The 22825-nt window shown below is 39.4% G+C and overlaps 1 protein-coding gene across 1 annotated transcript; it reads right to left on the bottom strand.

Moving 5' to 3' along the window:
* CNOT7 (CCR4-NOT transcription complex subunit 7) lies at positions 1 to 22614 on the bottom strand. The gene is made up of 7 exons (XM_036382242.2): positions 22530 to 22614; positions 21725 to 21931; positions 21279 to 21472; positions 18192 to 18353; positions 12411 to 12555; positions 4401 to 4511; positions 1 to 1708 (listed from the first exon to the last, which is right to left on the bottom strand). Exons 2-7 carry the CDS (start codon positions 21839 to 21841, stop codon positions 1580 to 1582), a joined length of 858 nt encoding a protein of 285 aa, XP_036238135.1. The 5' UTR covers positions 21842 to 21931; positions 22530 to 22614; the 3' UTR covers positions 1 to 1579.
* Between the last annotated feature and the right edge of the window lie 211 nt (positions 22615 to 22825).

The following is a 22825-nucleotide window of genomic DNA, read 5'->3' as shown; positions in this document are numbered from 1 at the left end:
TGTTGTTATGTAAGAAAACATTTCTTAGGCCTTTATTTACAAAAGCTTTAAAAACAAATACCCTCTGTTATGCAAATTACTTGTTTAAAAAGGACCGCCCAGTTACATCATCATAATTCAATGAGAAAAAGGTGTTTGATTTTTTGCTTTTAAGTACAAGATAAAACAGAGTAATTGGCGAACATGTGGAGATTTTTCTGCCATTGATTTCCGTGTCAAGCACACGTACGCGCGCACACGCACAGACACACAATGTCACGCATTCCGTCATTCCAGGCTAGTAGTTAGCTATTCAATACCAAAAATCCTTCCTGCACAACTGCTCTGTATACATGCTATGCAGAGTTAAGAACATACTTTAGGGTCCTTGAAAACAATATATCTAAAATATATTGTAAGATATACTCAAAAATAAACTAGCATTACACTCCTCAGGTAACTTTATTAGCTGGAAGTTATTTATATTTTGTTGTCTTACAACAAATATCTTTAACATCTGTCTTTGTAACAACTACAAAAAGGCATGATTTAATTGTCCTTCTAATTCAATAATTCAATTAAATAGAATTTTTCAGATCTTTGGGGTTCATCTTCAACTAAACTGACTTACAAAAATCATGAAATCAAGTACATAATAAATATGACTTCATAAAAAATATCTGAGGTGTACATTACTAGGATAAAAGCCACAAGGTTAATCAAGGGAAATGTGCCATTACAAGACTCCTACTTTTCCATTATCCTTCAATTCTCAGCTTAATGGCAAAAAGGCTAAAGTCATAGCTGTTCTTCTCCTGAAGGGTGTAAAGCTGTTTTTTCAAGCCTCTTTCCCCCATCACAGAGCAGTTTTAAAGCAGCAGGCCAACCAGCAGTCGACATGTGCAGTATGTGTTGAGAGATGACCAAACACTAGTAAAGTAAGAGCAATTACTATGATTCAGTAGTTTGTTTTGCTTGAACACACAGAGATTATGCAGCAAATAAGTCCCGTTGTGTGGGTTGAGATACCAAGAAAATACAGCTTGAAGCTGCTGAACTTGGTAGATGATTGTTTTCTAGCTGAGGGCAAAAGAAAAAAACAAAACAAACTTTAAATAAAACAGAGGATCTGAGTCAGAGTCGCTCTCTAAAGTGCAAATCTGATGGTCCACAATCTTGAATAGCTAAAACGCCTGCATACTGGAAAGAACAGACATGAAGGGGGAAGTTAATTATAATCAGAGCCAATTAATTTAGAGAAGGGAGGGGAAAGACAAAAAACTGGAAGAACGATGTAGGCAAGTTTACCAGAATATTCATTATGATTCAACTTTCCCCTTCTCTCTGCCACACTGATTCTATATATGCTTCTTTACAAATGGGCTTGTTAAGAGGCCAAAATGTAACCCAGAAAATTTTACGTATCAATATTAAGATCAAAATCTGTGATAGGAACAGTCAAGTTTAGTACATAGAAAGGCAGAAAAGAAAGTGTGCTGAGAAAGGGGGGAAAAAAGCCTTAATTGTCCAAGGGGTTCAACCAGAGATAAAACCTATATACAAGCATGTGGAAGTCAAAAAGACGGCCTTTCATTTCATGTCATGACTGTTTGTTGGCTTCTTCTTCATAAGCGTTTCCTGTGCCATTCTGTACATAAGATGACCCCGAACCAAGACCATATAAGTGGCCACAATATTTGGCATCGTCAATGTGATCTTCAAAGAACATCTAAAAAGTGAAGAGACATGAATTACTGCAAAAGAAAAGGTTCCGTTTCAAAAGAACTGTAGAAAGGCTTTAAAATTACTTTCTTTTTAAATATCAAATCCCAAGGTGCGAAAGATGATATAATTAGTATAATAAGACACTTAATCTCAACACATTATCACAATGTGCTATATGACACAATTATTTAAATCTGTCAAGAAATACAATCAATCTTCCTGTGCACCTCTCCCAATTAAATGGCCAAATGCAATGTTTTCACAATTTTGTATTATTAGTCATCACTCATCTATCTGCAAGAGCAACAAAGACATTTCTCCATCTGATTTCTGTGGTGCTTCTTACAACAAGCATATGCTTAGCATCCATCATCAGTGCCCATTCCCTTACCTCCCCTCAGTGTGGAGTTTTCATCATACTCTGTCTTGGAATAGAGATGTGCTGATTTGTATTATATAGGTTTGAGGGTGGGGAAGATAAGCACAAAACCAGAGTTTAGAGAAATGCAGAAAGATGCATTTTCAGCTCCTCACAGAGGAAGACTTAATTTAATGAGGAAGAGCAAAATGTTGTAATATGTAAATGCAGTCTTGGTACAAGTCTAAATTACAAATGGAACCTTTCAGTGGAAGACAAAATAAAGCCCATGATATTCTGATACTCTGTTATCTTATCAAAATAATAAGACACACATACACGAACATTTTTCACCCTAAAACCTTCCCAGCAATCCTGGACACTCCAGTGGTTCCCATTCTGAGTCATCATCAATACCAGAAATCTAAGACAGGCAGAAATATGCAGGGACAGAATGGATGCAATACACAATCTAAACATGCAGACCTGTATATACCACATAGGTCAAAACTTCTCCCTTCAAGCTTTGCTTTTAGCAGCACAGTCAGGATTGAAAATTCTGTACTGTAGGAATCAGAGACTGTAATTAAGTTTTGCAGCCCCAGCAGTTCCTAATGAAATAAAACAGGTAGGAAGAGCCTAAAGTAACAACTCTACTCTTGTAGTACCATTATTTAAGTATTCCTGATGGAAAGAAAAGGATCAGTAATTTTTTTGGCTGGCATTCCAAGACCCAGCAAGCAAGCTGTATCTCTGTCACAGCAATTAGTGACAAAATTCTGTGCCTCAAAAAGCACTATAAAGTGAAGTCTTTTTACTCAGAAACACTGAACTCTGATAAAAAGCTTTAAAAATCTACATTAAATTTATTTCTCTATGCTTAGTACTGTGTTCTTATTCAGAAATGCTTTATTTGCAAAGAGTATTTAAGTACTGAATTCATTATCAGTCCATGTCTGTTGGCTTAATTAAGCAAGTGTGTTGCACTAAAAAACCCTCAGAGATTTCTACTTCTGGTAAAAGCTTATAGTAAATAAATTCAACCACCTAGTTTGCCATTAACACAAACTGCATCTCATTAAAGAAACTATCATGGGTTTGGACCTTTACTCTAGAAAACTATCTTGAAAGGCTGTATCTTAAGCATGATTATTATATGCTTCCCTTCATTTGCTTTGGATCTTCAAGAGTGAGGTTTCACAATATTAGGCAGACAGCAGGTAGCTGCACTGGCCTGGATCATACCAGAAACATATTCCTTTTTATTGCATCTGCAGCCCATGACCTGCCTGACAACTGCAACAGTTCCAGCAGAAGCAGAACAGAGTGCTAGGATGAGCAAACCAGCCCAAACCATCATTCTTTATTATTCAGCTGCTGTGTCACTAATATTTGTCACAATCTCGTGGTCATTTTCTCCTTCATACAGAAGGTTGGATTCCAGAAGGTAGACTTCAGCATATAGTACTTAACATGATTAAATGATGAGGTTTGATATTGCCATCTGTTTTGACATGGTAAATGACACTGAATTGCTGGAAGAATGCCACGTTCTGATGCACTGGCATTTGTTCAGTGCAACTGCTTTCCAGAAGAGGCCTGTTCAACATTTCATTGTTCTGCTAATGCAAAACATCCTAATGTTTTCCTGTTCTATGCAGACAAGTAGCAAGGAAATGTGAAGCCTGTAAGACCTGACTGTCTTTGCTGTAACCTTGAATTAACTACTGACCTTTAGAACCTTAGTTAAACTGAGCTTCACTCAATGGCAGGGAAAAGGAAATCCATGGAAATTCTCCAAAGCAGACTGGAAGTCATTATTTAATATACCTCTAGGCTGAAAGTTTAGCTAGAAGTGGTTCATCAACACTCCTTCCCCACCTCTCAGCCTGCCACAAGCAGCAGTACACACCAGCTGGATGTTACACTGAGCAAAAGCTCTAAAAAAAAAAATTTGACTTGAGTACAGTCACCCAAAAAGGAGTCTGGCTTCAGCAGTTCATAAATCCCTACAGCAGTCACCTAAAAAACGGCACCCTGCAAAACAGGTGAGGAAAAAATACCCCAAAACAAAACTTCAGAAAAAATCCAGAAGTCAGGCCTAGGCTGGAATTGGGAAGAAATATTCACTCACAGCAGCAAAGCAAAGAGTCAGTAAGGCTGGTTCACACTTACTCAGGGCAAAATACAGGTGGTCTCATTTTTGTCAAGAAAGGATTGACCCCTGAAGACCTTCAGAGACCTCCTTAAAATACCACAGACTTATTAGAATCAGCAATGCTGTGTGACTATCACAACACATTACTATCATGGAAATAAAAACAGTATGTCCACCTACTTCTCTCATTTTGAAAAAGGCCATTCCTGTGAGTAAAGAATCGGATCCTGCCTGATGCTGTGGTCCTATCCTTTCCAGCTCTAACTGCTCAGCCACTTCTTGTAACCCACCCTGGAAAACAAAACATTTTTGTTAAATGCTGAAAAGTTAAATTAGAACACGGAACAGCTATATTTGGGAAAATCTGTTACACAGGCCATACAACCTCAGGCATATTTTAATATCTGCACAGTAGCTGAGACAGACATTATACTAGATAAATGCATACAAGAAGAATCAAAGTTTCCCTATCAAACAGTATTAATATTCTCTGCCAGTATTGACTAAATGAAGTAGTATTTGCAACCAACAAAACTAGTACTCCTTATGTTCCAGCTTCTCCAGTAACCAGATGTCATTACTTAACAATTCCTTTAAGGTGACTGTTGATACAATGCTTTAAAAGGACAGACTACAAGCCTGTAGAGAACACACCAAAACTGCAAATCTATCTTCTCTAAAAGGTAAAACTTCTCCAGTTTTGAAGTAAATTTTCTTTTCAATAAGCTTATGTGAAAAATTATCCCCTTAACTGCAAAGTGACTAAATAATCATTTTAGTGTCCTCTCCAAAACAGTAATAGCTTCTACGTGTGAGAGCAAAGCTGTCAAAATTTGGTTTAGTTTTACATAGATAACACTGATCAGCTGAAGGACAGACATGTAATACTGTAACTGCAATCTTTTAATGCTGTGAGCACTTGTACAAAGACTTTTGATTGTACAAAGACTTTTTTTAATTCAGTAAGCTATAAAGCTACTGGCAAGACTTAGGCCCATGCACATTCTTAAAGATCTAGAAAGACTAAAAAGAAAAAAAAAAAAAAGAACCTTTAGTGGTGCCATAAGCATAGAAAGGCAAAAATGTTGCACAGAGACAATGCTTTTATATATAGAATGCCTGGAGTTCACCTTCCCGTGCACTCTTAACCTGTTTCACATGCAGGAAGCGAAGCAATAAGAGGCAGTCAAAATTAAAACTCATGAAGCTACAAAGGAGTCCAAATTGAAAATCAGATCAAACATTATGAAAATTCCTGTGAATTTTATGGCAACGTGTTTGGGTCCTGTTTTTTGTTTATAAAGATGAAAGCTTCAATAATAACATTCCCAAATAATACCTACAAACTAATAAGAAAACCTAGTACTGCTATTGCTAGTTTTTGTCTGTCTTAGCAGCAGAAAAATACCTAACAATACCTGATCACTGCCTCTACCACACTACCCTGACCCAGAAGTGAGCCCTTCCCCCATGCCCAGAAAATTATGTGAGATGTCAAAGAATAACCTCCATGTTAACAACCTCCATAACCCATCCTGGCTACTGCAAAAATTCACCCTGTCCTGGCTGGAACCAGGACATTATCCATTTCTTATTCTATGTCATGTCCAAATCTTGTAACATCCAACAACATACATATATTCACACACACAAGTACAGTTCCCTCTGAGAGGTCTGTTAATTTAGTCCATTACTGTAGGTTTTATTTATCCTAGATGCCTTCCAGGGAAGGAGGGCTGGTGTGCTGCCAGCTCATTGCAAGCTGCATCAGGAGCTCATGAGTGGTATTACATGGACCAGTCCATACTTGCTGGCCACAGTAGTTATGGCATCCAGAGGCAGTGGCATTCAGCAACCAGTATTATACAATTCAACATTACAAACTGTTCTTACCAAAAAATCAAATCCCCTTGAAGTACACATTACCATTTCCCCACCCCTTTGTGGCGAATGTGTACCCAGGTCCTTGAGTAAAAACAATCTCACAAATGGGTTTGCCTTTGCTTGAGGCAGGACTAATCCAAACTGTCTTCCCTAACATGTTGCTCATATGCACAATGGGGATTTATTCCCTTCTGTATGTGGAGGCTTTGATTGGGCAAGGCCAACTCAGTTGGTGGAACTTCTAACGGAGGTGTTAACTGGCATTAACAGTAAGGAGATGGCCTCTGCTTAATGTAGAGCCCACTGTTAGAAAGTTCTCCACTGATTCCTTTCAATGTTTTTAACAGTCCATTGTACCATCTAATTTTCCCAGAGGCTGGTGCATGACAGGGAGTATGATACACGCACTTCATACCATGCTCTCTGGCCCAGGTGTCCATGAGGCTATTTTTAAAATCAGCACATCCACTTACTCCATGTGACAACAGTGGCATGAAGTGTGGAAGGGACTTTCCTTCAAACACCCAGACCAGCACTGGTAGTTGGAGTGCCAAAAGGAGCTGTGCTTGGGTGCCAATCGCTTCTGAGGCAGCTCAAATCCCTCCATAAATACCAGAATCACCTTCAATACCTTCAACTGGGGCATAGCAGGCCCCATATCCTTTGCACCCCCAACTCCAGAACCCAGAGGTCAGCCTCAAGTCTCTCCAGGAAGCCTCTGAGAGAGGCTCCAGGAAGGCCATTCTCCCCAGCAGCCATGAAGAGCACATATTTCACATCTTGCCACCAGACTGGCCCAAGGGCTACTGGATGAACAATCTCCCATCTGATTTGTCCAAAAGCTTGTTGTTGTTCAGGACCCCACTTTAAATCATTCTTTTCCTGGGTCACTTGATATATAGGACCAATAATTTGATTGTAATCTGAGATATGCATCCTCCAAAAACAAAAACCCACAACACCTAGGAAAGCCTGTGTTCCTTTCTTGCTGGTTGGTGGGGATCTAGCTGCTATGTTGTTGACCACATCAACTGGAATGTAACAACATCCATCTTGCCATTTTCCTCCTAAAATCTGAATATCCTGGGTAGATCCCTTGACCTGAATTTGCTTTATGGCAAAACCAGCCTTCAGGACGATCTGGATTATTCTCTCCCCTTTCTCAAAAACCTCCTCTGCCATGTTCCCCCATACAATAATGTCATCTATGTACTGCAAGTCTTCTGGAGCCTCGCCCTTTTCCACTGCAGTCTGGATCGGTCCATGGCAAATGATGGGGGCTTTGTTCCCACTCCTGGGGCAGTTGGTCCCAGGTGTACTGGATGTTCCTCCAGGTGAAGGTAAACTGTGGCCTGCACTCTGCTGCCAAAGGAATGGGAAAAAATGCATTAGCAATATCAGTGGTGGTACCACTTTGCTGCCTGGGACTCCAGTTCATACTGAAGTTCTAGCATATCCAGTATAGTGACACATAGTGGTGGTGTGACTTCATTCAGGCCATGACAGTCCACTGTCAATAGGCCATATAGGATTTTTAAAGGGTGAACACATCTTGCTGACCACTCCCTGGCTCTCCAGTTCACGAATCATCTCATGGATGGAGGTCATGGAGTACCTGGTCAGTGCAGTTTTGTTGACAGTGCATTTCTGTGGTAGAGATTGGTACCTGCTGTTCTTTGACCCTCAGCAGTCCCAAAGCACAAGGGTCCTCTGAGAAAGGAGACAAGTTATTCAGCTGTCTAATTTCCTCTGTCTCCACTGTAGTTATCCCAAAAGCCCAACAATGCCCTTCTGGGTCCTGCAGTAATCTATGTCAAGGATACACAGAGTCTCTGTATATCTCAATAGCGGAGACTCTGGTCCATAATGGTGGGGCATGGGACATCTCTCCAGTTTTCTCAAGTCTTTTGAATCTGTCTGGACAGTCTTTCCACACCAAGGAGCAGGTTGGTAAGGAGGAAAAGAGATGATCCTCCTATTACTGGAGTCTGTCACCCGAAGGACTGTTTTTTCTCATCCTTTCATTGACATCAATGCCAAGGAGCTGGTGAATGACAATGGTGTGCTCCATTCAAACTTCTGCCACATGGACTGTGTACAATGGACCTTATCTGGATCTACAGGAGACTTCCCGTTATTTGAATCCTTACATATCATCTCCAGTACAACTAATTATCTCAGGTATCTTTTTCCATGCGTTGCATCTGCTTGGGCACACCAATAGGTCATCCATGAGAGAATACCCTTCTCTCACACTTGACAGGAGTCAGCTCCAGAGGGTGAGAGTTTCTGTCCTCTTCCCAAATCCCCATGAGGATGCCAGTTTCATATTGTAGGCCATGATATTTCAGCATTTCAGCCAGCTCATCCAGGGCTTTCATGACTGGTGGCTGAAATCTTTTAACTTAGCTCACCCAGAGATATGAATTGAGTGATTATCTCTGGTCCTGGCTCTTCCTCCTTTTGTGAGAGCTCTACTTCCTCCTTATCCCTCACTATGCAAACTGATTCAGTCCTGGATTTCTTCTTCTGTGTAGGTGTGACTGTTACTGGCATGAGTTATTCTTCCAGTTCGGCTGCAGTTTGAGTGGTCACACCACCTGTTGATCTGCTTTCTTCCTCTTCCCCTAAGAGTTCTGTCTAGCACTGGATTGTGTCCAAAGAGTAGCCAGGGCCCAGCACATTTCAGTAAGTTGATTCTTCATGGAGTTGCCACAGCATTCTTCTGCAAATATTCTGACACTTTATCAAGGTCCTGTAGTGATACTCTCAAAACATTGGAGGAGAGAATTTTCCCCAACAATGGTCCATTTTATTCCACATTCCATGCTACTCATGACTATCCTCCCTCAGACAGATCTGATTAACCTTCCTAAAAATCTTTGTCCTGATTCTAGACACAGTGTTGACTGTACTGACTCAAAACATGGTGTAGACCATGTAGACTGAGACAAAGCTGACACAGGAGCAAGAACATGTTTTCCTTAACATCAAAAGGAAATTAAAAATTCTCAAAAGCTATTCTAACAGGCCTGAAGGAGAAAAGGGTAGTGAAAAGCTGGGGAAAGCTATCCTCCCCTGCTCTCCCCACAGACTAGGTATGATTAGGAATAGCCTCCCAGAGGTAGTGTCCAAGGTAAGGGTAGGAGAGTAGCGCTGAACATCCCAAATGATCCTCATTGCCCTTGATGTTATCATGTCATAAACATGACTCTGGTTCATTCAATCAACATACATCAACAAAGCAATCCTGATGTGAAAAAGAGCACCCTCATGGGCACATAGTACATCTATAGAAACATATACAGGCTTAAGTAACACACTCACACAAACAGAGCAAACAACATTGTGACCATTGGCACACTTACACAAATAGACACAAACAACATTGAGACCATTTGGCTCTGAATCTAATAGGACAAATGCTTAGATGAAATTTATTTCCAATCCACTCTGATCACACTGGGTGCCAAGTAAGGCTGTCATGGTTGGATTACTGCAGTTTAGGAATGGTATTCTCCAAGTAAGCATTTCCACTAAAACCATCCAAACTACACTCACTCACTCACCCCTCTCCCTGCCCTTTCCTGTGGCAGACTGAAGAGGAGAATTGGAGGCACAAAAAGTGAAGATCACAGGTTGAGACATGAGCCATTTACTGGAAAACCGCAGCGAGATAAGAAATGAAACAAACAGCAACAATACTACAGTGTGCAAGAAGAGAAACCTTGCTCACCAACAGAAACACCTGATTGCTCCCTCCACCACACTTCCCTGACCTGGAAGCAAGCCCTTCCTCCATGCCCAGAAAATGATGTGAGGTGTCACAGAATAACCTCCATGTCCTAGCTATGCCCCATCCGGGGGCAGAAATCCACCCTGTCCTGAATGGAACCGGAACAGAAAATTAATTATTAGACTATTGAGATTCTCTTTCAGGTAAGAATTTTGCATTCCAGGTAGGTATGCTTCACTCTTGGAGAAGGACAAATTCTTCCCAAATTTTCAGTGTCAACCTTCCAAGAAAAAGGCTACAGAAAAATTTACATAATCACACCACCATGGTCAACAGCAAATCTACATCAAATTCTCATTTCACGACACAGTCACAGATCTTATTGTTCTGTACAAAACCCTGAATTGAAAGCAAGTTTCCAACAAGGTCTACCATTAAATTACTTAGGATTGCCACTACTATCAAAAGGTTTGTAATTGTCTACATAAAAAGCCTTTTAGACTGTAAGCAAGAGTTGAACCTATAATACATTAATATCTCAAGTCAACTCTCAATCTGCATGCCAAGTCATAATAACAGACTGTAAATTCACAGAGTACTTAATTCCACAAAAAAAACATCAAACAGATTTCCAGTTCTGAAGCCTGTTTCTCTTTCCAATGCCAAGAATCTTTTTTGAGTGTGTGGGGGCAGAGAGTGGGGGACCTACAGCAGATCAGTGACATACAAAAAAATAACTTAGACAAGTCAATAAAAGACAACTGCACAGCTGTTCAATTCACTGCAATTTAATAACGATCAAAGGTGACACACATTAGGAGACAGCACATGCATTTTTAGAGTTACAACACTAAATGTTTAGTAATTTGTTTCAGGTAACTTCTCTCAATACGGTTCAAGTCCACCATCATTTCATCACTGGTAAATTTGGAGAGGTAAGATAGTCATTTCCCTTCCCCTGCTGTCACTATCAGTCTGCAGATTAGGTGAGTGGATCAAAATTTACTGCAGGAAACCTGACCTACATATTCAGCTCTGAAAAAAAAAATCACCCTTGTTCTTATGGTTTGCCAAAATAAGACCTGTGAAGGTTTTTCTTGTCTTCCAAAAAAATCTTAGTGTCTCTAAACAATGCAGGTTACACACAATTATGCCTTAATTATGCCAGAAACTACAATACCCTCTTTCCCAAGCCCACTGGGAATGTCACCTCTGAATGGTGACATGGAACATCAATTTGTCACCTTTTACATGTCACTAAATTTGGAATATACATTCTGTTCTTGCAAAGTGTGTCACCAGATAGGCACCAGATGCTCTGCTTTGCTTCACTGGGAGTGTGAAAGTGAGGACTTTTTAGGGCGGGTTCCCCCCCACCCCTCATTTAAGACTCCTGAAATTTAGGAGCATTTAAATTTTAGTCCTGGCCTCTTTGGAGAAGAAGTGTTTCTAAGATGGTCCCTAATACACTGCCATTTGCCTAGATGATTATACCAGTAACATTTGTATTTGAACACAGGTAAGTATACTTTTCTTACTAACTGGAAGGGTGATCTACATTTTCAACATTAATTTGATTAACAAAGGATTCACACAATTTAATTTCCACAAAACTAGGCTACAACTCAAAGTGACACACTGCTAGTTCATCTCAGAAAGAAACAGAAGACTATAAACAGCACACAGATCAGCAGTTCAGCACAATGAACTGGCAAGCCATTCCTTAGTTAGGATTTGATGTGATGTGTTCTCTTCTTACTGCAGGTTTTCATTAAGAAATCCTAGAGAATGAAATTACTTTCCATAAAAGCAACAAATCATCAATTACCTCAGATGAGTGATGCAGCTCACTCCAGCAGCAGTCCAGACTCTTAACAGCTCTTTGGCAAGGAAAGCTGTTAACAGTGTCTTTAGTATCTTTCTTTCACTTACTGTCTTCCCCTTCACACACTTAGCTCCAGTTCCCACTTATTCTCCAGTCCAATAAGGTATCCAAATTTTATGCCTGATAGAGTAAGCCAATTAGCCCTGCTGGCCTGACATGATAGACTAGTTTCTAGTTCATTTTTTTTTCCTAGAAGTCACATCTTGTCCCTGAACATATGTTGTTGTTTATCTTTGCTTATTGGGCCATCTGAAACATTCTTCACTTCATTTCTCTTCCCAAGACACTTCCACATCATCTTCTTGAAATTACCTCAGCCTAGATGACTGCAGTTCTTTAGTGGACTGCACAACGAGGAAATAAGAGTATATGAGACCCATCAATTCTTATGGCTAAGGAAATGAAGAATTAATTCCAACATGGGTTTATCATCTATCAACAAAGTACTGTAAATACAGTTTCAACATGGTATTTTTAACTGGTAAGCAGTTACAAAAATTAATTTGTGCTCTTGCCGGCTTCTCACAACACCTTTAATATTAAATATATAAAGCTTGAGACAACAATGCTTAATATGCACCATAAAAGCAAAAGCAGAGAATAAAAATAGAGAAAGTATTTTTAAGCATGACATACTCTGTCTCCAAATGCAAAATTTGTTCCAAACCATTAGCAGATTACTTACCTTCAGATTTTTGCAACTCTTCATAAGATATTTTACATCATAGATGACAGGGAAAAACAATCGCAGTATCTCAAAGAAGTCCAGCTCTTCCTCAGGTAAATTGGAGTTTGTCAGGATTTTGATTAGATAGCCAAAGTCATATCCACTGCAAATTAATAACAAAAACAATATAAGTAAGTGACTTAGAAGCATCTTTCTCACTTCAAGATTTCACTGCACTTTGACAGGAAAAAAAAACAACCTTCAGGACTTCACTGCACATTGACAGGATATTCTGCTTAAATCCAATGCAATAAAGACTAACTTCTATGAAAAAAAACTAAACTTCAATATAAACAGCCCTATTGCAGATTCCAGAGAAAACATTTTAATTTAGTCTGAAAGAGGCCAAGTGAAGATGCAAAAAGATCTGCCTACAGTAGCTTTTCTAAATCCCAAAATGAGGTAGGGCTGCTGGGTCTTCATCTGATAACAAGGACTTCTACCATAAAGACTCCTAAGCTGATTTCTTTCACATAGACTGGAGTTTCTCACTACAAATTGAGACAGACAGACACTTCTACAGTTCTTGAAATCCAAAAGATTAATGAGTTTCCAGAGCCAGTGCATGTTTATGCCTGGAGGCAAGTCAAACCCTCAGCAACAAAGAAGAGGAATTGTCTTTCAACTTTTCCAATTAAATCAGCACACAGACAACTACAAAGTTTAATAGCTTGTAGACTATTACTCTTTCTGGAGGCAATGATAGAGTAAGCTGGAAAAATTTTTGTGTGTACATGTAAGTCTGCAGGAGGCAGAAAGGTAACTAAGCAGTGCTTATTTGTTAGAAGAAACGGTGGCATTGTAGTGAGTACATGGTAGAGAGAAGAGTTTGGGAAGGCTTCCTCCTCCATAGCGTGACTGAATGAAGAGGACATAGGAATGAGGTGTGGCAGTAATGGGGAAACCTTGTACTTTTACAAATAGTTATGAGAGGAAATAAGAGGGTTAAGTACAGGAAAGACAGATATCAGGTATTAAAGCAAGCCTGAACTCCATAACAAAAAGCAGTGATGACAAGTTATGCTTTTTTTAGGAGGGCAGCAATTACAAACCAGATTATTGATGACCTGACCATGAAACTCACCTGTTCTGATCTCTTATACTTGCAGGACTGCTATGCACGAAACTAAATGGAAGAGTGATTTCTTTCTCTTCCATGTTTGCATTGAACCAGATCAGTTCCTAGATTTTACTGATATAGAATTTAAAATATGCCTGTACTAACAAAGAAGATGAAAACACACCACAGGGCTGCCTCTACTGAAGGCTTTATCAGTTTTGCTATTTAAGGAACTTTAGTGTAGGGTGAGGGACTATTCAAGTGATCAGGTGGCCACCACAGACTCCAAATTTCCATTTTAAGACTTTGTGTTCATTCCTGATTACACGAGGGTCATACTCAAAACCAAGAATTTTTCGAATTGGTAAATACTGGCCAGGATCTTTAACTGTGAGATAAGCAATAGAGAAGACAAATCAGTTAAGAGCACTATACCACTGATCCTGCAGATGTTTAGGATCCACAAAAAGCAGTGACATCTGTAGGCTCAAAGCTTCAGCTTGCACACTCAATGTAAATAAGTTTACTTTTTGAACCATTTTTATATAATAAGATTATCTCTGACATCGTTATACTATGAGTTTCTAGACAGAGGGTAGAAAAACCTTCAACATACTGGGGGTAAATGTATTGTTTGCTACAAGTCCATTAATACAAGATATAAAATACCTACAGACTATTGCAGCTCTCCCATGGGAGTTTCCAGTGCTCTAAGCAGAAATTTTATGTTGAACAAATCCTGCACTGCATCTGGTACTTTGAAGCTGTGCTGGCCACCCTCCAGTCTCCACAGCAACAGCCACTGGCCAGGGAGCAAAGGAGCCAAAGATAAAGAAGGATTTCAGTTGACTCTTACAAAGTAAAAACTGTAGTAAACTTGGTAAAACAGTAGCTTGGAAGTCTAATTTTATTAGATCATTTGAAGAGGGAGGGAGGGAAGTGGTGGGAAAGCCCATATGAGCATAGAGCCCTCTAAAGAAGAAAAGAAAAAGTCACATTAACAAAAAAGGCTGATCAAAAAGATGCAAAAAACACTGTTCAGGATTACGGAGACTTACTCCTTCAGAGTCTACAGTTTATTAACTCAATGAATTTCTGACACTGATCATCCTCAAGGGTCAAATGTAACAAGTCATATTAAAGTGAAAGAAACCATATTTGTGCTACTCCTCTTCAAAAAAATGTTTATCTTCAAAAAAAAAAAAGTGTATTAATAAAATAATAGAAAACAGATGCCCTCAAACACTTCTAATTTCTTTAAAGTAAGAAGTACTTAAAGAAAAGTCAACATTCCTTTACTATTCATATTGAGAGGGAGCAGGCTATTAAAAATAGTAATTTTGATTGAGAATTACACATTTTTTTCACTTAGAGATTGTAGCAGATCCAAGCTTACAGACATAAAAACTGCCACTCCAATTTAAGACTAAGATAGATCCACTAAAACAAATTTTGAGTGGCCACTGCTGAACGCTAAGAGAAGGCTAAGTAAGTCCATAAGCAATTATGCAATTACCTGCTCATTAAAGAAGTTTTCTTCTAATCCTGTAACAGTGATTAGTGGTTGGTTTATACCCTGAAGCACACAGACTTCCTTGCTGAAAAACCTTGCACCATTTCTAATATAATCACCTGAAATTGCTTAGCACAGCAAGCCACAATCTGTGGAGCAGATACAACACAAGCACTCACTCTTACAGACATTTGTTTTGTTTTTTTCACTGAACATGGACAGCTCTAGGCAAAAAGACAAGAGTAGACATCAAACATGCCTCTATTTCTTTCCCTTACTATCAAGATAGAATTCAGATAGCCAATTAACAACGAATTCTACTCAATCACCAAACCTCTGAAATAAATCAAAATGTGCAAGAGCTGAGAAAGCTTTAGTTCACTTTATGATGCTAACAGAAATGAGCCAACAGATTAAATTTTACTAAAATCAGTTAGACACAAATGATGATTGAAACGCATTAGCTTGGAACTTTGCAGTATCCCAAGAACACCTGGTTCTTCTGTTTTCCAAAAAGCATGTTTTCACAGACCCTCCAAAGGTAGACAAAGGAGGCTGCACAGAAGTGGACACTCAAAGCTTCAGCAGCACAGACAGTTGAACATCCACAAAATCAGCATTTGAGCTGCTCCTTCCTAACTTGCTAGACTGTCAAGCACTCACAGCTCTCTTGACTGTGATAAAAAAAATCACAAATTCAGGGCTTCCTCCTTCTCTCTCATTAACTCAAATACATTTTAACACACACACACACACAAGATTTGATGAAGTTGTCTATGAAGTTGCAATACACGAGAATTGGTGACAGTGCAAATATTTCTTCACTCATATCTGACAGAACTTCATATCCAGAGATTTGCCAACGTGTCAGGATGCCAAGGCAGCTACATCAAATGTGGAGATAAAAAGCACACAAAGAGAACTATTTGAGAAGCGAAGAGCTTGCGAATAAACTGCATAAAAGTTCAAGGAAATCAAATACTAGAAAATAAAAACCATATCTTCATACTCTGAGAAAGGAGTAATTAAATTCTCCCACTTACTATGGGACTCAAATTTTAAGAGCTAGTAGTACTTTAAGCATTTTAAGGTAACAGAGGCAATAGAAGAATCAGCAACTACCAAGCACAGCTTTATCAGTTATCAAAGAACTACTGCATGGAGAGCCTAAATGGAACAAATTTTCAACTGAGCATCCTGCTGTGTAAGTTTCTACTGATAGAACATAATCACAATCAAAGATGTATTTAGAAACAACTGTTCACTATTCTTGGTGGCATGTTTTATATGACCCATGCTCATTTACAGCTTTGCATAATTTTGGTTTCCTCAGAACTTACTCCAAGGTTTTGTGCTCAAAATAGTATCAAGGTCTAAAAAAGCACAAAAGCTTTAAACACTCTAATAATCAGTGTCTGACAAACATATGCTGAACAACTGTCTTAAGAGGATTTCTAAAGACACTTTCAGTGAAATCCACAACAGAAATTCATTTTAGCACAGATGAAACTGGACTTCTATTAATAAAGCCATTTCAAATACCCTTCATAAGCTGCACCAGTAAAAAATGGCATTATTGCACATGGCTTGCACTACACTTTGACCAGCCCATTAGTCAGGAATTACACACACTAAATACAATTATGCTCTAGAAAGAATCCCTGAAGTAGAAATTGCTCAGGTATACTTTATACCAGGTCCTTAGTCACCAGGCAGTATTGGAAAAACACCAGTCTGAGGCTGAAGCTGCTTCTGTGTGGCATCCTCTGCTGAGTTACATGCATAACCTGCCCCCCCCTTCTCTTGAACCATCCCAGTCATATTACTGTAGTCAAGTGTAAATCATAAATATATACATTAGAGCCCATAATACTGTGCCTAGGAAGTTGAAAAAAACTCTAATTTGGCTTTTGTAGTTATTTTGACCCAATTTAAAGCATTCTTGTTACAGTATTCTTCCCCAAGCTGCTACTCTAGAAACAAGATAGCAAGAGTAAGATTATTTTAGAGTCCTATTGTGAGTTGAAACAGCTGTTAAGTGAAAGATGGAAGTGACAACTGTGCTCAGAGGATCCTTCTTTGTCTTTTTTTTTAAACCTTTCTGCTTTGGAAACTCAGCCTAGCACTTCTTTGTACAAAACAAATCAAAACCACGACTTCTGCAAAAATGTTACATGCACCCTTCTACTACTGTTACACATTTCTTGCCAAAACAATTCTTATTTTCGACTTTGTTTATTGTATAAATACTTCTCCAATTCCATGTGACTTCTTCTTTTCCAACTATTAATACTTATGGACAAAGAATTTTTTATTCTAATTTCATCATTTACATACCACCCATCAACACAACATGAGAGAGACATATTTTAGCTGAGACTGGTTTGCTTACAGTCTTGTTCATTTGCTTTACCTTGCTGACTTCCTCAGAAGCCAGAATTTAAGACACCAACTCAAGGGCATTACATAGCAATAAGCCTTTAAAGACACTGTTGCTTGCAAAAATTCCAAAATGCAGTTAGCTAAACAACTACTGTGTATGTTTTTAAAGTGTTAAATCCTATTAACACTCAAAATTCTTTTGTATTATGACAGACTCATGGAGATTTCGCATTCAGATTTCTAGTTCTACTTGAGAGATGATGGAAAAAGTAGCAAAATATATGTGTAAAACTGATGAAGGATCTCCTTCCAAGCTGAGTAATTTCATCTGCTCAGATTAGCAGGAGATTTGCAACAAATTTAAGAGTGCTTTATAGACCTCTTTACTGATAATTCTCTCCTATAAACAGACAATATTTCCTCAAGGATTGCTCAGAAATAGTTTGCTCTTAGTAACGTTTCTGTTATTACTTACACGTGTACAGCTCCACCTGCTGGTTTAGCAGTTTCGTGTTTTTCAGCTTCACGGTTTTCTGGTTACTGCACAAACACCCAAGCTAAAAACACCAGTACAACCCCTGTATTCTTCAACACCAATACCCCTCTATTCTTCCTATACAAAATGGTGTTACAGGTATTACAGCAGAAATATTTCCTCAGTCTTACCGACCAAGATATGGCCTACATACACAGCATTTAAACTCAAGGGATGTGAAATCCAAGTTCTAGAACTCAAACACCCATCAGATGTTGGAACCTCAAACACTTAACATGCAGAATTTACCTATGAAAGGAAAGCCACTTGACTCCTTCGCACAGTACAACTCCTGATGTCATGAGCAGTTCTGCAAAGTACTGTGTCTCAATTCCTTCTTCTTCGTGCTTTTTAAACTGGATACCAGATGTCGTCAACAGCTCGATAGAGTCCTGAGCATACATATCTTCTCTAAAAACAGAGAGGAAAAGTAAATTTCCAAAACCTACGAGCCTCAATGAGGTAACATTTCTTTTGTGCTATTCATTCCACAGACTAGGAACAATTCAACTTTCTTCTAGGTTAATTACAAAACCAACCATTTTTCAAAGTTTTTTTTTAAACTTTCATTGTCACTTTTTTTTAACCTTCATTATCATTGTACCATTCCCAGCACCTCCATTCTTACCATCTTCATAAAAAAATTAGTTCCTGCTCCTTTTCCTTTTATAGGTGGTTACCTATAACAACCCTTTTGCAAGTCTATAGATGAAAGTGCATCTGTAGAACTTATCTGGTAAAATATCAGTATAAATCACTTGAATTGTGACAAATTAAATGTAACAGTTGAAGCAGTAACACATTACATTGCAGAAATATGAGAAATACAATCCAGATCCCAGTACTGAATTAGTTCTGTAGAAAATATTTCTCAGAAGTTTTTTGTGATTTAAGCTTATGTAAATGTTTAGACATCTGTTCATAAGAACTTTTCTTTCAGTAAAACTGGAAATGGAGTACTTACTCAATTTAGCAAAACCTTAGAATTCAGAGATCCTAACTTTTTCTGTCTAAACTCTTTCTTTCTAAACAATCTGTTTTAACTTTAAAAGCCTATTTTGGACCTAAAATTTAAGAGGATGAAATAAAAATTCCTCTACTTTTTTTTGACCCCCTCCTACCTCTGTGTTTATTCTCTCTTACACCACCTTTTTTTTTTTTGCAATATGTTAAGAATTTCATGCTGAAATTCATGTTTTGGAGCTTATTTCTCCCTTAAGTTTTATCTGTATCATCATTACAAAAACATGGAATGGTTAAATGAAGAAAAAAAAAAAGTAAGCATGTAAGTACCTAGAGAATAAAATTCATTTTACTGTCCACAACATACTATTCCACAAAGTTCCTTCAGGGTACAGTTTCAAATTTTAATAAAAAACAATCAAAACAAAAACACAAGAAAACCTAGACAAGACAACCAATATATCAAACTTGACTATTAGATTCAGTCATAGACTTGTATTCATTATTCCTAAGAGCAAGTCATCATTCTTTAGAACATAGACACACAACCTCAAGATGTGATACAACTTTGTTCCTCACTCCCACACAGCTGCTCTTTGGTTCTCCAGCTTTGAGGCATCAGCTTCTCAACACCTGTCTGTCTCCATAGCACATAAAAGAACCCATCCAAAACAAATGCACCATTTAACAAAAAGGGGGTTTCATTCTAGTTGCTGCACTGTACTAATCAGGTGCATAGTATGATTAGAGAAATATTTATGCTCTTTAAAAGCACACTAAAACAAGACCTGGCTGGAACCACACACACAAAAAAATTACCTTCTAGTAATAACAAACAGCTGTTTTGCTTTAGGAGGAGAACACTTGGCACAGTGCCACTTCCCAAAAGGATGTTTAGAAACAGACAAATAAGTAAGATGTCCTCCATGTAAAAAACAATATATATGAATATATATATATATGAATTTCTCATGCAGTACTTACCAAGTTTATATTTTTCTATAACCCTCACCATCAACTAGTAACAAGGTAATTTGGTGACTACCTTTATTTTGCCTTACTAAGCTGTCTTATCTCTGCAGCATCTGGCACTTATAGATGGAAAGCTACTTTTGGTTTCAGTTGTTTGATATTAAGTAGACCTCTGAAGCTCAGAAAATAAATGAAGTGTAGCACAGGCCCTTCTTCATAGATCACAGTCTGGAAGTTATTAATTCCTTTTTCTCCCATAATTAGTAGGATTAGTATAGTCTCCTATTTAAGAAAATGGGTAACTTTCATCCCACATTCATATGGCCAGGTAAGTTCAGAGATACCAAAACATTAAATCTGTGCTTACTTTTCCTTCAGGAGACAATTCACACAAGACTAAATAGAGCATGTCATTGCTCAGATCAAGCTGATGTGTGACAATCCACACCACTGCTTGTTTAAAAGAGCACAGAGATCAAGAGAGGCAGCAGAGGTTTTCCTCCTGCGAACCCCAACTACTTTGAAAACAAGTCTTTTCATCTGCAGAAAAAATAAAGGTCTGATCTCTAGACCTTCTTTGTGGGCTGTGAATTTAACTCATGTATATAAAGTTGTCCAGTTCTCAACTTGTAACACAACTGCCAAAAACCCCAAGGCTTAAATGTGTGAAAAGCGTTTGTACTGATAGTCAATTCAGTAGATAATAAACATGTGAAAATCTATCAGACCAATTAACCAATTACATTTACTTCAGAAAAATCAAAATTAAGATACTAGTAATTTCGTCCACCACCAGCTAGAAATATAATTGGAGCACCAGATAAGCTTTTGATCCCCCTGAAAAAGTGAGGTTTATGCTTAAAAAATTTTATCACTGATAAAAATCCCATTTTGAAATAAAGTTCATGGTATTACTCCAATATAGTAAAAGTCAGCTTGCTTTTTAACCAACAAAATAGACAAAATAAATCAGAATTACAGTGTTTGACATACCTTTTTAGTCACTTTACTTTTTTTTTCAAGTGTTGGTATTTTCCATTTAAAGTATGTAAAGAAACAATATGTGATTTCTATAACAAGTAGTAGGAGTTAAACTAAGTTAAGGAAGAAACACTCTGAAATGCTAAACATGAAAACACAGAGCTAACTCTTATGCCAAGTATAAAATGCCTTCCATAATTTTTTTTTAAACTGCTTAGCATTTTTGACCAAATTACCAACAGTAAGACAGACTACATAGAAATGAGGGAAGAAAGCATGTTTGGCTGACAAAAGTTTTCCTTACATGAGTATTTATGGTATTCCATTATTACAATCAGATAGATAATGAAGTTACTACAGTATTTATACATTTTCAGTAAGTCACAAACATACGTTTAGCAGCACAGATCGAATACTTACGTTAAGTTAAATTTAAAATTAAATTGCCAAGTTGAAGTTCCTGGAGGGTATTCTCCTTGCTCATTCATAAACGTCAGTCCTAGCTGAATTATTTTTAGCAAGTCGACATTGCAGCGTAAGAGTTGGTACTGATAGTCTGCGTTGCTTCTGAATTCTCCAATAGGCCTTGCAACTACTCCTGGAAATTCTGTGTCCTGCAAGAGCAGAATTTAAACTTGAACACACACCCACCACATAGATCTAACTACATCATAGCTGAAGAGTACTGTGCGTAAAACTAACTTTTTAAAAGATAAAAGATTAGGATCCAGATGTTCATGCAGCTCTAATTCAACATTAAGACTTCCTTATGCTTTCAATTTAAAAGGATGAGCAAGTTTACTGACCTCAGCTGAAGTCACGATTTTTACAGTAACTTGCTAGACACACATCGAGCACCCACTTACCATAGCTACATAGTTATACTTCCGTATAACTTGACGAATTTTCTTCATCTCCTCATCCAAGTTACAAGCCCAAACTTCACAGATTCTTTGGCTATGATCTACGGTAGCTGCTGGCATAGTGGGGGGCTTTAGAGACCATACATCAAAAGTTACACTTGACCGAGGATTGGTTTCATAAAGAGGACCTCAACTGTTTATTTTTTTAGCCTAAAAGAGAAAGAAAGCAAAGCAAGAAAGTGTAAGTTTTTACTCTCAGTTTATCTGAAGAAAAAAAAAAAGGCTTTAGCACGACATCCACGCTTTATCCTCGTAGTTTCACAAAAGCAGGACAACATAGCCACCAAAAGCACAGGAATTTCGGCTCCGCGAACTCAGATTACCATCAGAAACTAAACCCCTGCAGTTTCGTTAGCGACTGTTTCCCGCACAAGGGCGGCAAGGCACACTAGTGACACGGATACCGGAGACACCCGGCTCCCCGGGCGCTCCTGCCCCGCGGCTCGGCAGGGCGCGTTCCTGCGGATCCCTGGGCTGCGTGCAGCAGGGAACGGAGCGGCAGAACAGAGTCACGCCCAACGCGGGGTGCCGCGGGCGGCTTCCCGAGGCGGAAGCAGCTCCCCCGGCTCCCAAGGGCCGCGCTAACCCAGCGAGCGGCGCGCGGAGACCGACACACGGCCGGCCGGGTTCCCGCGCGCGTGAAAGGCCCCGGGAGCGCCCGGAGGGGCTGCAGAGCCCGGGGGTCCCGCAGGGCTCCGCTCCGGTGCCGGTGTCCCCGCCCGGTGCCCGCGGCGCCGCCCCCGCTCACCGCTCGCGCTCCGGCCGGGCCGCGGCGGGTCTGGGAGGCCCCGCGCGGCCCCCGCGAGCCGCAGGAAGCGCTGCTGCCCCCGGCGCCGCCGCCGCGCGCACAAAGCCATTACATCATCGCCGCGCGCCGCGGCCTTTCCCCCCTTCCCTCTGGCCAATCGCCGGCCGCGCCGCCGCTCCCCCCCCTCCGCCCCGCCCTTCCGCCGCTCGGGTCGCGGCGCTCGGCGCTGACGCGGCCCCGCCGCCGGCGGCTCCGGGGCGGGGCAGGGGCGGTGGGGCCGCCGTCGCGCGCAGGCG

Source organism: Molothrus ater, chromosome 4, assembly GCF_012460135.2.
Source record: "Molothrus ater isolate BHLD 08-10-18 breed brown headed cowbird chromosome 4, BPBGC_Mater_1.1, whole genome shotgun sequence".
NCBI classification, from domain to species: Eukaryota; Metazoa; Chordata; class Aves; order Passeriformes; family Icteridae; genus Molothrus; species Molothrus ater.
This window is presented reverse-complemented; position numbering and strand designations above follow the sequence as displayed.